General features: G+C 38.7%; 1 protein-coding gene across 2 annotated transcripts; it reads left to right on the top strand.

The window, feature by feature from the left end:
- The first annotated feature begins 1,223 nt into the window (after nt 1–1,223).
- Nucleotides 1,224–5,453, top strand: polr2m (RNA polymerase II subunit M). Of its 2 annotated transcripts, none has more exons than XM_044138646.1 (4): nt 1,224–1,600; nt 3,454–3,999; nt 4,092–4,314; nt 4,913–5,453. In XM_044138646.1, exons 1-4 carry the CDS (start codon nt 1,491–1,493, stop codon nt 5,054–5,056), a joined length of 1,023 nt encoding a protein of 340 aa, XP_043994581.1. In that variant the 5' UTR covers nt 1,224–1,490; the 3' UTR covers nt 5,057–5,453. The 2 variants fall into 2 exon arrangements, with proteins under 2 accessions (XP_043994581.1, XP_043994589.1); XM_044138654.1 differs by lacking the exon at nt 1,224–1,600 and adding an exon at nt 2,708–2,807.
- The last annotated feature ends 6,530 nt before the right edge of the window (nt 5,454–11,983 follow it).

Below are 11,983 nucleotides of genomic sequence, written 5' to 3' on the forward strand. Positions count from 1 at the left end.
TTGGAAAACATCCGGACAGGAAATGCAGCTGTGGAAAATCTGAGGCTGCAAAGCTGGAAAAGTTCAGACTGGTTTCACTGGTGGTCAGCCAACAAGAAATATCTAAACACCAACATCCCTCTGAACATACGAGATATTTTACAACCTGCAATAGGAGTACATTTGATCACATATCAACAAACCTCAGTGTTCTATCAGAACTTTGTGTGATAGACAAACACAAGGTAGTGCATAACAGTGAAGAAAAGTGACGGTTTTCATAATATCCTCTGATCTACTGTATTCATTGTAGCTCAGGCTTTATGTTTATTTTCATTTTCCTGTTAGAAGTACAACCTTCACCACAGACCCTTTTAAAATTTTAACTGATTTTCTTCCAAGATTGTCCTGCTTTTTGCTCCTGTCGTCTTCCCATTAACTCTTAACAAAAACATCCTCACAGCATTGTTTCTCCACCACCATGTTTCACTGAGTGATTTGCTTGGCTGGTTTTAATTTGAATGTAGGACAGAAAGTTCAGTTTTAGTGTCACCTAATCAGAACATACTCTACCTTTACTAAATATAATTTTTGGATGAGAGATAATAGTTGCTCTGTGAGATGTTTAAGTAAGTGACACATTTTTATGATTGAATCCTGTTGACCTTTTAATTATATTTTTTGGCATTTCCTCAGTCTTAATGACAGTCTTCTGGACATCTGTCCAATCACCAGTCTTCCCAATGATTGTGCAGCCCATAACATCTGTATGCCACAATCCTAAATAAATAAATAAATAAATAAATAAATAAATAAATAAATAAATAAATAAATAAATGTCTTGAAATATTTCACTGACTGTAATAAATTGATATAATGTATGAGTTCCACTTTTGGAAATAAGAGACAAGAAACATTTAATATTACATAATATTTAGAATGAAGAAAAACATCTAACTTTTACAGAGGAAAAAATTAGACCAGTTCAAAGAGGTTATTTTTCAAAATGTACGTATAATGAAGAAAAGAAAGTAGACAATTTGAAACAATGGAGCACATCATGTGTAATACAATAAGATAAAATACTTGTATATCAGTGCCTCTGTGTTTGAAAACCCCCCGCTAATATTCCATAAAATCATTCATAAAATCTCCATTGTGGTGCTGCTAACCAAATTTGGCCGGAAGAGGGCAGCAAATGCGCTTCTTTTGCTTCCATGGAAACGGCGTACTTATGAATGTCGAACGGTGAGGGCGATAGAGCGCAGTTTGTGACATTTCACTTCCTCAAACGAAGAAGAAAACGGACTCTACTTTCAAATACTGTTGTGTCATGTGTGGTTTGGAGTGAAACCTCCTTCTCAGGCAGTTTTTATCTATTTTAATGATTAACAATTTGTATTCTAGTAGCTGCGTTTTTTTTATTTTTTTAGATTTGGTACGTGTTGATGTTGACTTTTCAAACGGAGCTGCCTCTGTTAGCGAATGGCTGTCAGTAGCTAAGAGCAGCGATGTCCTCACCGTGGACAAAGCGGCAGGGACAGGTTGGAGACCTGAGGAGCCACAGCTTAGAGGAGCTCCAGGAGCTGCTGCTCCGGCAGGAAAAGATCCTATCTAACAAGTGAGTACAGTAAAACACAATGAAGCTGTGATTATATTCGCTTTCTCTCTCCAATTGTAGCTTTTGTGTTTACTGTCAGATTAGCTAAATGTGGATTACTGAACTCATACAAGTGTGTTTTTTAGATATCACAGGGATAAATAAATGTTAATAATGCCTCTGTAACACGTTTTTGTTGAGCTCCACTTGGAAAAAGTAATTATATTATGTTCAGGGTTCCGTCTCAGTTTGGTAAAGTAATGTATACTTTCCAGGTGTGGAAAAGAATGTGTTTATACATTATCCATCCATCACATAATCAATGTATCTGGGTTTTTTATTTTTTTTTATTTTTACAGGTTCTATATTTAAAGTTTATTCACCGTACACACAAAATGACATGTTTGTATTTATACCTCATAAAAGGTTACAAGGCTTGAGAACTCTGGAAATTAGAGCCTTTAAAGACAGAAAATTTTGCCATAAAACGTGTAAGAAAAAGGCTTTTGTGTAGTTGGCTGTATGTGTTGAAGCTGTATGCAGGCCTGAATCAATAGGATCAAGCTGAAGTGAGGCAGGACAATCATATCAACTGGCTGATGCAGCATATGTTCTTAAAAGTGTGATTAAGTCTGCAGGTTACTTAGAAATCAGACTCAGGAGGAAGGCCTTAGCACTGTCAATCATGCACTTGTACATGCTGCTCCAACATAACATTGTTTTTCTGCTGTGATTAGTGGCCTTGCTAATTAGCGTAAGCAGTCATGACAGGCTCTGCTGTTGGTGTGAGTGGTATACACAGGAATTATTGACAGCGCTAAGTCCCCCCTCCTGACTCTGATTGGTTGTTTGACTGAGCTGTGTATGTAGTGTGTTTGTACTGGGAGAAGGCAGAGGAGCTCGATTTTATTTTTTCACAGCTTATTTGTCTTTTACCATCCTGTCACGACACTTTTAACAAATATGTAATAAAACATTTTTAAAAGGCACGTGCTTCAGGTTTAACTTCTTTTCTATTTGTTTTATATTATGTGCATGCAATTTTTTATAAGTAGAGGGCACTATAATACCACTGTTGGTCTGCTGGAGAGGTTGTAGTTTGTTACTCTGGGCATGCGCAGTTCAGAATAAACGAGCTCTGGTCGTGGCATCGTGGTAATAGTTGTCACCTCTGTGATTCACAAGTACAATAAAAGGCAACTCTTACGAACTAAAAATTATTTACAATGTAATGTAAATATATTTAAATTATGTTTGTAGTATTCCAAGCGACTGGTGATATGTGTAATTCGGACCGTTATTTTGTAGTTAGCTTTTGTTTCCGTCGTGTATTCGGCATTATGATAATAGATGTATTTAGCTGACATATTCAGTCACAACTGTTATGCCTGTATTTAAGATTTGTTACACTTTCAGCATGTTAGCATATTTTGTGTTAATTATTAGTCATGAATGGTTTTTTTTTGCTGCAATTCCGCTTCGTTCGTAACAGCCACAACGTTCGCAAATAACGTTCGTAACTGCCGTAACGTTCGTAACTGCCGTTCATATTCTGCCGTTATTCGTGAACATAATGGTTTTCTCTGGTTATTTTAATTTCAAATCAGTTTTCTTTTTGTAAATAACTTTTTATATTGTCATTTTATTTATTTTCTGTAAAAAATAAAATTGATTTTTTTTTCTCTATTTTTTGTGCACGATTAATTTTCTTTCATTGCAAGTACTCAAGACATTGTTGATTGCATATTTGTATTTTGTATTGAAAATGCAGGCAAAACAGAAATTGCTACATAGTGGCATCTGTAACATATGTTATCAATGTACATGTATTGTTTGATTAAGATGAAGCATAACAGATTTTTCTTGTTATGCAGGCGGTTCTTGCAGACTCTTCCTGACAAAGGGAAGAAAATCCGAGACTTTGCAGAGAAAGTGCGTCTTGCCATTGAACAGTGCAGTGAGGAGGAGAGGAGGCAAAGCTTGATGTCTGCTGACAGAGCAGAGTTACAGTCCAAATATCACCAGGCTTTCTCTTACCAGCACCGTGCTCCACCCTTAACATCAGCAGCTTCACGCCTGAATGAAGAGAATGAGGGTGCTGCAGGTGATGGTACACAGGACACATCTTTGGACAAGCAACAGGACCAGTGTGTCTCCACAGCAGAGACAGCTGAAGTGAACTCTGATCACACCAAAGAAAGTGAACTTGTGGTTGCCTTGGACAGAGTTACTCTGTCAGAAGCGAGAGCTGATGAATTTAATGAACAGTTAAACAGCAAGGCAAAAGATAACATCTTTCTTGCAGGCGGTTCTTTTACCTGGCAACTTAAGCAGCCAGCTAAAAAGCCTCATTATATCACTGTCCTAGAAAAAAACGAGAGGTCTGCAGCTCCCAAGAAGGAAAAATTCAAACCAAATCAGTAAGAGCACATCGTTTCATGAGTATCATTCTCTTGTTTCAATGTTCTTTCACTTTGTTAATGAATGCCATCTTCTCCTCCATATTATCCAGACTTCCCCACAGAAATGACGGCTCTCCATCAGGATCTTTGTCCCCTGGGCGTTCCTCTGGAACTGCGTCGCCGCTCTCCGCTCTGGAGAGGAAGGAGCGCGACAGGAAACACCTGGATGACATCACTGCAGCCAAACTCCCTCCTCTTCATCACAGTCCAGCACAACTTCTGTCTTTAGAAGAGTCAGCCGCTCTCGTCAGAGAACACACAAAGAAACAGCAGGTCGGTGCAGCCTAAATTATGTCTTTCTCTCAATAACTACAACTCTTGTTTTCTGCTGTGTTTTCTGGTTTTTATGATGTTATTTCTTCATTTGTTCTCTGACAAACCTCTCAGATATTTGAAGAAGACTCCAGAGTTGTATTCTTTTCATAAATTTGACAACTTACAAAGGCTCAACTCAGTTTGAGCCTTTTAGCGTCAAAGTAAAAAAAAGTAAAAAGGCTGAATAGAGGTTCATGCCATACTTTTCAGATTTATATTTGTAAAGAAACAACAACAACCATGTTGTTGTTTTTCATACCCAAAGGGTATGAATACTTTTGCAAAGCACTGTAGTGGCTAATTCACATTTTTTGCCGTTTATAATAATTGAGTCGGCTTTAGTTCTTTTCCATCACCACTAGAGGGCAGCATCCAGTCGCTGGTTGTCACAGCCAGACTCCTGAGCCAGGCTCCTGTGCTGCTGCTGCTTCTGGCTCCAAGTGGAGCTCTTTACCATTCATAGTTAAAGGTTTTAACACCACTGGCTTTACTGCTGGTTCTCTGTTTACCAACCTTTTCATGTCAGCTGTCTTTCTGTCTTGGGGTTTATTTTCAGGAGCTGCAGGCCAAACTGGCCGCCCAGAAACTGTCTGAAGGACTGAAGATCTCTATGGGGAGCTACACTCCTGACGGTGGCCCCCTGGCCGCCTACAGAGAGGTTCACGATGAAGGATCCCACCTCTCATCTGAGGAGGACTGATTTTGGATGGACAGCTTGGGAAAACAGTGTAACCTTGGCCTCTGACGGAAAGAGGCTTTGGACCTCATGGTTCAGGGTTTTCCATTTCAAGACCAGAGAGAAAATCAGTCCTTCCTCACTGTGAATAGCTTTTAACCGTCAAGCACTGCAGGAAACTGATGGTCACTAAATTTATGTCTGGACCGGTTGTTGCAAAGTCTTGCCAGTATAAAAGTACATTGAAGTGACGATGAGTCTTAAAATTATCAGTGATATTATAACATTCTGAGTTTGGTGTGGTTTATGTGAAGCTTCAGCAGCAGACACTATGCAACAACTAATTCACAACTTTACATGTTTTTCTCAGGCCCGAGAGCTACAAGATGTCAAAGAAAACTTAATAAAAGCTTCATTTTGAGTTTCTCGCTGGCTTTGTCTTTACTGATGTACAAGTACAAGACATGAATGAGACACGTTTTGCTGCATTTTTGTTTTATTCTTCATTTTCTGTCTTTATGAAAACACATACTCTGTTGTGGAGTTCTTAAAGTCATGGCCAGGTAGACTTGTTTAATCTTGTTAATTAACATTTGTGTGTGGGCTTTACAGACATTTGTAGAACAGTTACAATTGCAGTTTTTGTCTATCAGTATATTAAAAAATAGTACTACAGGAAAAAGTAAATTTTTCCATTACGTAAAATTTGCAAGCTTTAAAATAAGCTTATTGACAAATCTTGCTTCCGTGTGCGCAAAGTGCTCTTGGGCACCCCCTGCTGGCCTGGGGGTCTATGCACTACCTTAGCTTGATAAGCTTGCTATTTGGTCAGTTCTCAAACGTGATAAATCATATTTATACCAGTAAATGTAACACATGTTTTCAGTTACATACCATTCAATTCAGGTGTAAATGCAATTAATCAAATTCATTCAGTTAGTAAAATGTTATTTATTAGGAAGCCTGGCTGGTTGCGTACAGTTGGTGACTTTTAAAAGTGGGAAAATACACTTTGATGTAAATATCACTCAGATTTATTTTACTTCACCTTCTACTACGTGTATATTAAACCTGAGAACACTAGCAATGTAAAAATGATTTTCTGGTCTATTTTCTTTAATAACTGAATACGTATGACCTGCAGAAAGTCCCATCTAAAGAAAATACAGACCTCATAAACCATAGAGATGTGATTAACTACCACACTTCAGTTATGTGGAATATTTCCTAGATGTACGTCAAGGAACATGTATAAAAAAAATCCTTCTCATTTATCACCTTCAGTCTGTAATTCCAGCATTTCTATAAATAAACAGCATTGAGATGGAAATCTAAGTGGTCAAATAATAGAAGAATAGCTTTTTATTTGGATAGATTAAAATATCAAATATATTTGAGGTTATTTAGGAGTGAGGAGGCGGGGGAGGGAGGTGGCTACCAATCACCTCGCAGTAAAGCTGTGGTCAGCTGCAGGAACTTATATTTTGAAGCGCTGTGAGATGTTATCAGACAGGAATCCATCACATGCTTGATAAGATTAATGTGGGGTAGTGAGTTATTAAGGCTTGATGGCTGAGACATCTGGACTGCATTTAGATTGTGTTTTCGCTGGGAATGGCAGGCGATGACGGGACGGCAGCAGGCTAATGGAATATGGCAAACCCCATTTCTCAGCTGCTAATATATGGTAGATAAGAAGTGCCAGCATCTTTCCAATCTGCCTTTCCTTTCCCGTCATCTGTCTCGCAGCTCTGCTAACTTTCCATATTTAAAGGGCCTGAAATGGGGGTGTAATAAGGAGGAAATAAGGTGCTGAGGCACCTTTGGAGGGGAAGTGAGGGTGGGTTTCTGCAGGTCACAGTTTGGTGACAGATGCCCTTTGATAACCTTTTGTGATTGTGGCTGAAGTAAGGGCGGAAGATGTTTTGAAGAGAGAAAGGAAACATGTAATGGCTGGGTATTTAGAAACTGTATCTGATGGGCCCACGGTGACGTTAGATAACTAATACGTGATCCCGCTCTGCAGAGGATCCTCTCTGCGCTGGGATTAATTACACATTACCTTGCTTACATACACTTGCAGACTGTTCTCAATTATGGCGCATATTTCTGCTGCAGCCCTCCTCTGCGCTCTCTGGCATGGCGCTGGCTTCTAAATATCTGTAGAGGTTGTGAGGTGGAACTTAGCAGAAAGGTTTTTTTTCTAGGTTGTTTATACTTCAACTCAGATCCCAGACCCCTTGACTCAGATTAATAAGCTCCTCATGAAGTAGTCTGCAAGTGATTTGCTCCAACTCAGGGTCCGAAATCACACGTCCTGCGGGAGTAGAAATAATTTGCTGTTTGGGAGGGGAAACTGGAATGTGATTTCAAAACTTTGTCTTCAAAGAGCCGTCTGCTCAGCCTTAAATTAGATATACAGTATGATGTATAGACTGGCGTTTAATGCGAGTTAGACCCTCAGCACAATGATTTGATTATGTCTGCCAGGTTGCAAAGCCTGAGCTCATTCTTTTTCCATTCTCTGATGTTTGTGTCATTTTTTTCAGGGCATGTAAGGAGATTAAATAATGCAGCACACAGCAGCTTTCTGCAGAGATGATTACAGCCGATCTCCACCAAACCCTGCGTCTGCACACCCAGGTTAAATCATCAAACTTTTGTGAGTTGAAACATTTGATGATAATAATAATAAATATGGTTTGGATTTACAGGGATGCTGACAAATAACTTCCCTCTTTATCTTAACTTTTTAGCAGACACATGACAATTTTAATGTAAACTGATTCACATTTGGAGCTTTTTATTATTTCATTCCAGATCATGATGCTGCCACCACCGTGCTTCACTGTGAATGTGATGTTATTTTGGTTTAACAATGTAGTTTTTTTTACTTTTACAATGGATTAAGGATTAAGGGTGCGCCAATGTATCGGTTTCTTTACTTTTAGGAGATCAGTCATCATGTCTGCAGGTTTGCAGTTAACAATAGTCACCCCACTTTTGCTAACTCAGTGTCTTTCTTGCTATATTTAGCAACTATTCAGAGAAAAATATTGGTACCTGCCATAATTGGCATCGGCAGGTTTGGCTTTTTCAAGATTGGAGAAAAGAAATCAGCCAGAAAATTGCAATCGGTGCATCTGGGACGTGCACTGAAAACTAGCTACAGCCATACATGTTACAGTGTTCAGTGTTGGTTTATACTTCGTTTGTACCTATATTGTGCTGTCTTTGTGTCAGACTTAGCTTTGTGTTGTCTCATATAGAAAACAAGTTGCGTTAATCAGAAATTTCTGAACTTTGTTTAGTGTGAGTCTGACTCTCAGCCTGGAGAAACGTCCATCTTTAGTCACGTAAATGTTTGACATTTTCTAAAATGATGGATGACAGGGTACATATGCAGTGATGTTTTTCTCCCGATGATCCGTTTTGGTACAATTAAATCATTTTAATTCTTGTAACTTCTCTTCCACCCATGTATTTCACTAAAGGTTAAGATGAACCAGAGCAGCTGTGTGGTTCAGCAAAGTGTTTTATCCGTTTCCTGGAACATATGGAACAAAAAACAGTTTTAGATGTCAAATATTAATTATGGCTGTGTGTAGACACTTTATAAACTTTGAAACTAGCTAGGTTAGAGACTTGTTTGCTTGGATGTGTATGTTCCTCAATAAAAGCAAAACAAAGCAAAAAAGAACTGAAAGAAACTTGTTTGCTTCAGCATTACAGTGCTGAATATGTTGACGGGAAGCAAAAAATAAAGAGCTTGTCGGTTTTAACTCATGCAAAATGAAAAAAAAAAGAAGAAAAAAACGATTCATATGCAAATGAGATGAGCTGCAAATGAGAAGCAAACATCTGTGACTTTGCGCTGGTAGGTGTCTGTGTTCTCTTGACAGGCCGGCGAGGAAAGCAAATACTTTCCTGACAGGACGGAGGTGCCGGGCGCTCCAGTTATCTCACCGTGAAACGAGGGCGTGTGTGTGTGTGTGTGTGTGTGTGTGTGTGTGTGACGGTGAGCCAGCTCATAGTTCATGTCATGTTTGTTGGCTGCCTCAGGAAGCATGATATGTGGCTGCAACACTCACGAGGATCCTGCAGCTGTCTCATAGAGAACCTGGACGGGAAAATAATGCCTGGCTGCAGGGTCGATCTGTTAAGAAGAAGAAGAAGAAGAGGAAGAAGAAGAAGAAGACGATGGTGTTTGGAAGTGAGTGTTGGTTGTAAAAATGGTCAGAGGGATGATTTATTGCAATTTTACATTCTCAAGATGTTTTTAGCATCCATAAGAAGGCTAGACTGTTCAATGAGAATCTGCTCAGAGCTTTTCCTGTGAATGTTTTTGCTAAATGTGGCTCACAGACGCTGAAATCAAGCTGGAATCTGATAATAATGTTAAAAGATACCATCACAAATGCAACGTCTGGGATTAATGTTTTGTTTTTTACTAAGTACCTTGAACGACATATAAGAATATGACTTTGGTGTTTTTTATGCAAGCAACTTTAAATGTGCTTTTAAAATCTAAAAGTATTTAAAAAAGTCTAAGAAAAAGCATTTTAGTTAAGAATAACTTTAATCTACTGTACCATAAACCAAGAGTAAAGATAATGTTATAAAGCTCTAATATTTCTTCATTAATCTCTTTTCAAAAACATAATCATTGATTGTAGGTTTAGTCCTCCTAGGAAACCAGTATTTCAGCAGCTGTTTGTGATTTATGCATCTTTCCGTCTGGATGATCTTTCTTATCATGTGGAAACTAACATCAGTTTTCCAAAGAGACAGCAGAAATGTGGATCCATCCGATTACAGAAGATCAATATAAAATCTGTCAAAAACAAAAAACTAAAACACCTTTTTGCTTCAGTTCAGCTTTATAAATATGGAGAAGTTGAAGCAGGTTATTGACATTATAAAAAGACTGAAAACATTACAAATGTTGGAGATGACAAGAGTTACAGTGGACAAGGATTTCCTCTGTGGAGACAAATGAAGCAATTCAAAATAGTCAAGTAATATTTTCACCTGTGTTTCTTATTTTATTCACATTTAAACTTTTGTCTCTGGCCCGTTTGAGCTTGTGGTGATTTCTAACCAGTTACTTTTACTTGTAAGTGCTTTAAAATGTCAGGGTTTTGGTTGCAGGTCTGAGATTAGTTGCACCTTTCACATTATATTTTTATAATTTCAAGTGCTATTTTAACAGTACAAAGCCAGTTTTCTGCCATTAAAAATGCAACAAATGCTCTAAATCCTTCTGTTTATCTCTATCCTCTTATCATAATTGCAATTTAATAAGTGTAATCACTAACAAATTATTACTTTACTTTAGTTAGACTTTTGTGTTTCTGATAAACACATCTGCTTCTAATAGTGATGAAATACACATGTTATTTTACTATACATGCGCTGCTAGTTGTTTTTTTTTTTATAACGTTTTTCCCCATTAGAGTTTTTTTTTGCCAAATAATTAGCAAGTTTAATGTTAAAGTAGTTAAACATCCCACAGTATTTCTGTAGGACTCGAATGTCACAACACATGCATTATATTTCTTTCTTCTTGGAATAATGTTTACAGTGGAGAAGCCATAAAACTCACCACAAATGGAAAAGGCATGGTGTGGCTGTAATGAGTTATCCATGTTGCTGCTCTGCAGGCGCAGTACTCTCAGGTCACCACAGGATGGCAGTGGTGGATCTTCTGTCTGCTTTTGTTTGTCATGTTTACGCCATGATTTTCTCTTTAAAAAACCACCAGTTCTGAGAATTAACTAAGTAGTTACACATTTTATCAAAGTCGTCTAGCTTTGAGGAGCAAATGTGAGACCAGAACCTTTTGGGGATTCTGAATGATCAACATCTGTTTGAGTCCAATTCACCTCTTGATTCCAGGTAGTGAGCCTCAGAGATGGGGATCCTTCTCCAGGACGGGCTCCAGCCTTTCCATCCGTCACAGAGCAGATAAGAGCTCACAGTCTGAACCCGTGTCTCTCACCATGACGGGAGATCGTACAAATATGATCCGGACACATGTGTGCTTGACAGCCCTCCCACACTCTCTGCTTGGCCAGCTTTGCATAACAATCCTGAGGCCCTAGGAAGAAAGGATGGAGAAAGTGAGGAGGAGGAGGAGGGGTGAAATGGGTTGAGGCCCGTGATGCGGAGCGTGGGCCAAGAAGCTGCCAGGATCCCAGCCGCTCCATGTCTGCCCTGGCACAGCATTAAGCAGGCTGTTTAGGGGCCTGTCAAAAGCTCATCATGGCAAGGAAGCCGTCTCTGTAGGGGGGAGGTGGAGGTGCCAGGGCCTGGCAGGGGGCAGAAACCAGAGAGCCTGCCTGGCAGCCTGGTCATACGGACCAGGATCACTCTTATTCTTGTACTCTCATTAATGTTACAGCAACAATGAACTCACATCCAACTTCTTTTAAAAGTTTTTTACACTCCTCTTTCGGTTTATGTGCTCTCTTCATCTTGAATTTTGTGCTCTGTAAGTGACGGGGCCTTTTTAATGCTCTGGAAGCATCTTCTCTATAAATTTCAACAAAACACCAAGCCTGTTGCGATAACAAATTCTGCTAGATGATAAATTATAGTATTGTTGTTTTGAGACAATTTTCGAGTAATGCATTGGTTATGGCATAATAATGCAAGAACACATTCTCACAGATCAATAAACTTTACATTTTATTTAACATTAAACGCTGGAGGTGGAAGACATTTTAAATATCCAAAATAAATAAACAAAACAACTTAAAACAACAAATAAGATGAATCATGAAGTCTTTGGACAGACTTAAGATTTCTGTTGTCCAGTTTGTGGTAGAAAAACAGAAAAACGATAAATCAAGCAAATGAAAATTCCTGAGTTAGTTTTAATCTCTCATGCCATTAATTGATCTGTTGATTATTGCGACAGGCCTACACAACAGCTCACAATCCTTTTCT

This window comes from Gambusia affinis, linkage group LG02 (assembly GCF_019740435.1).
Source record: "Gambusia affinis linkage group LG02, SWU_Gaff_1.0, whole genome shotgun sequence".
Classification (NCBI taxonomy): domain Eukaryota; kingdom Metazoa; phylum Chordata; class Actinopteri; order Cyprinodontiformes; family Poeciliidae; genus Gambusia; species Gambusia affinis.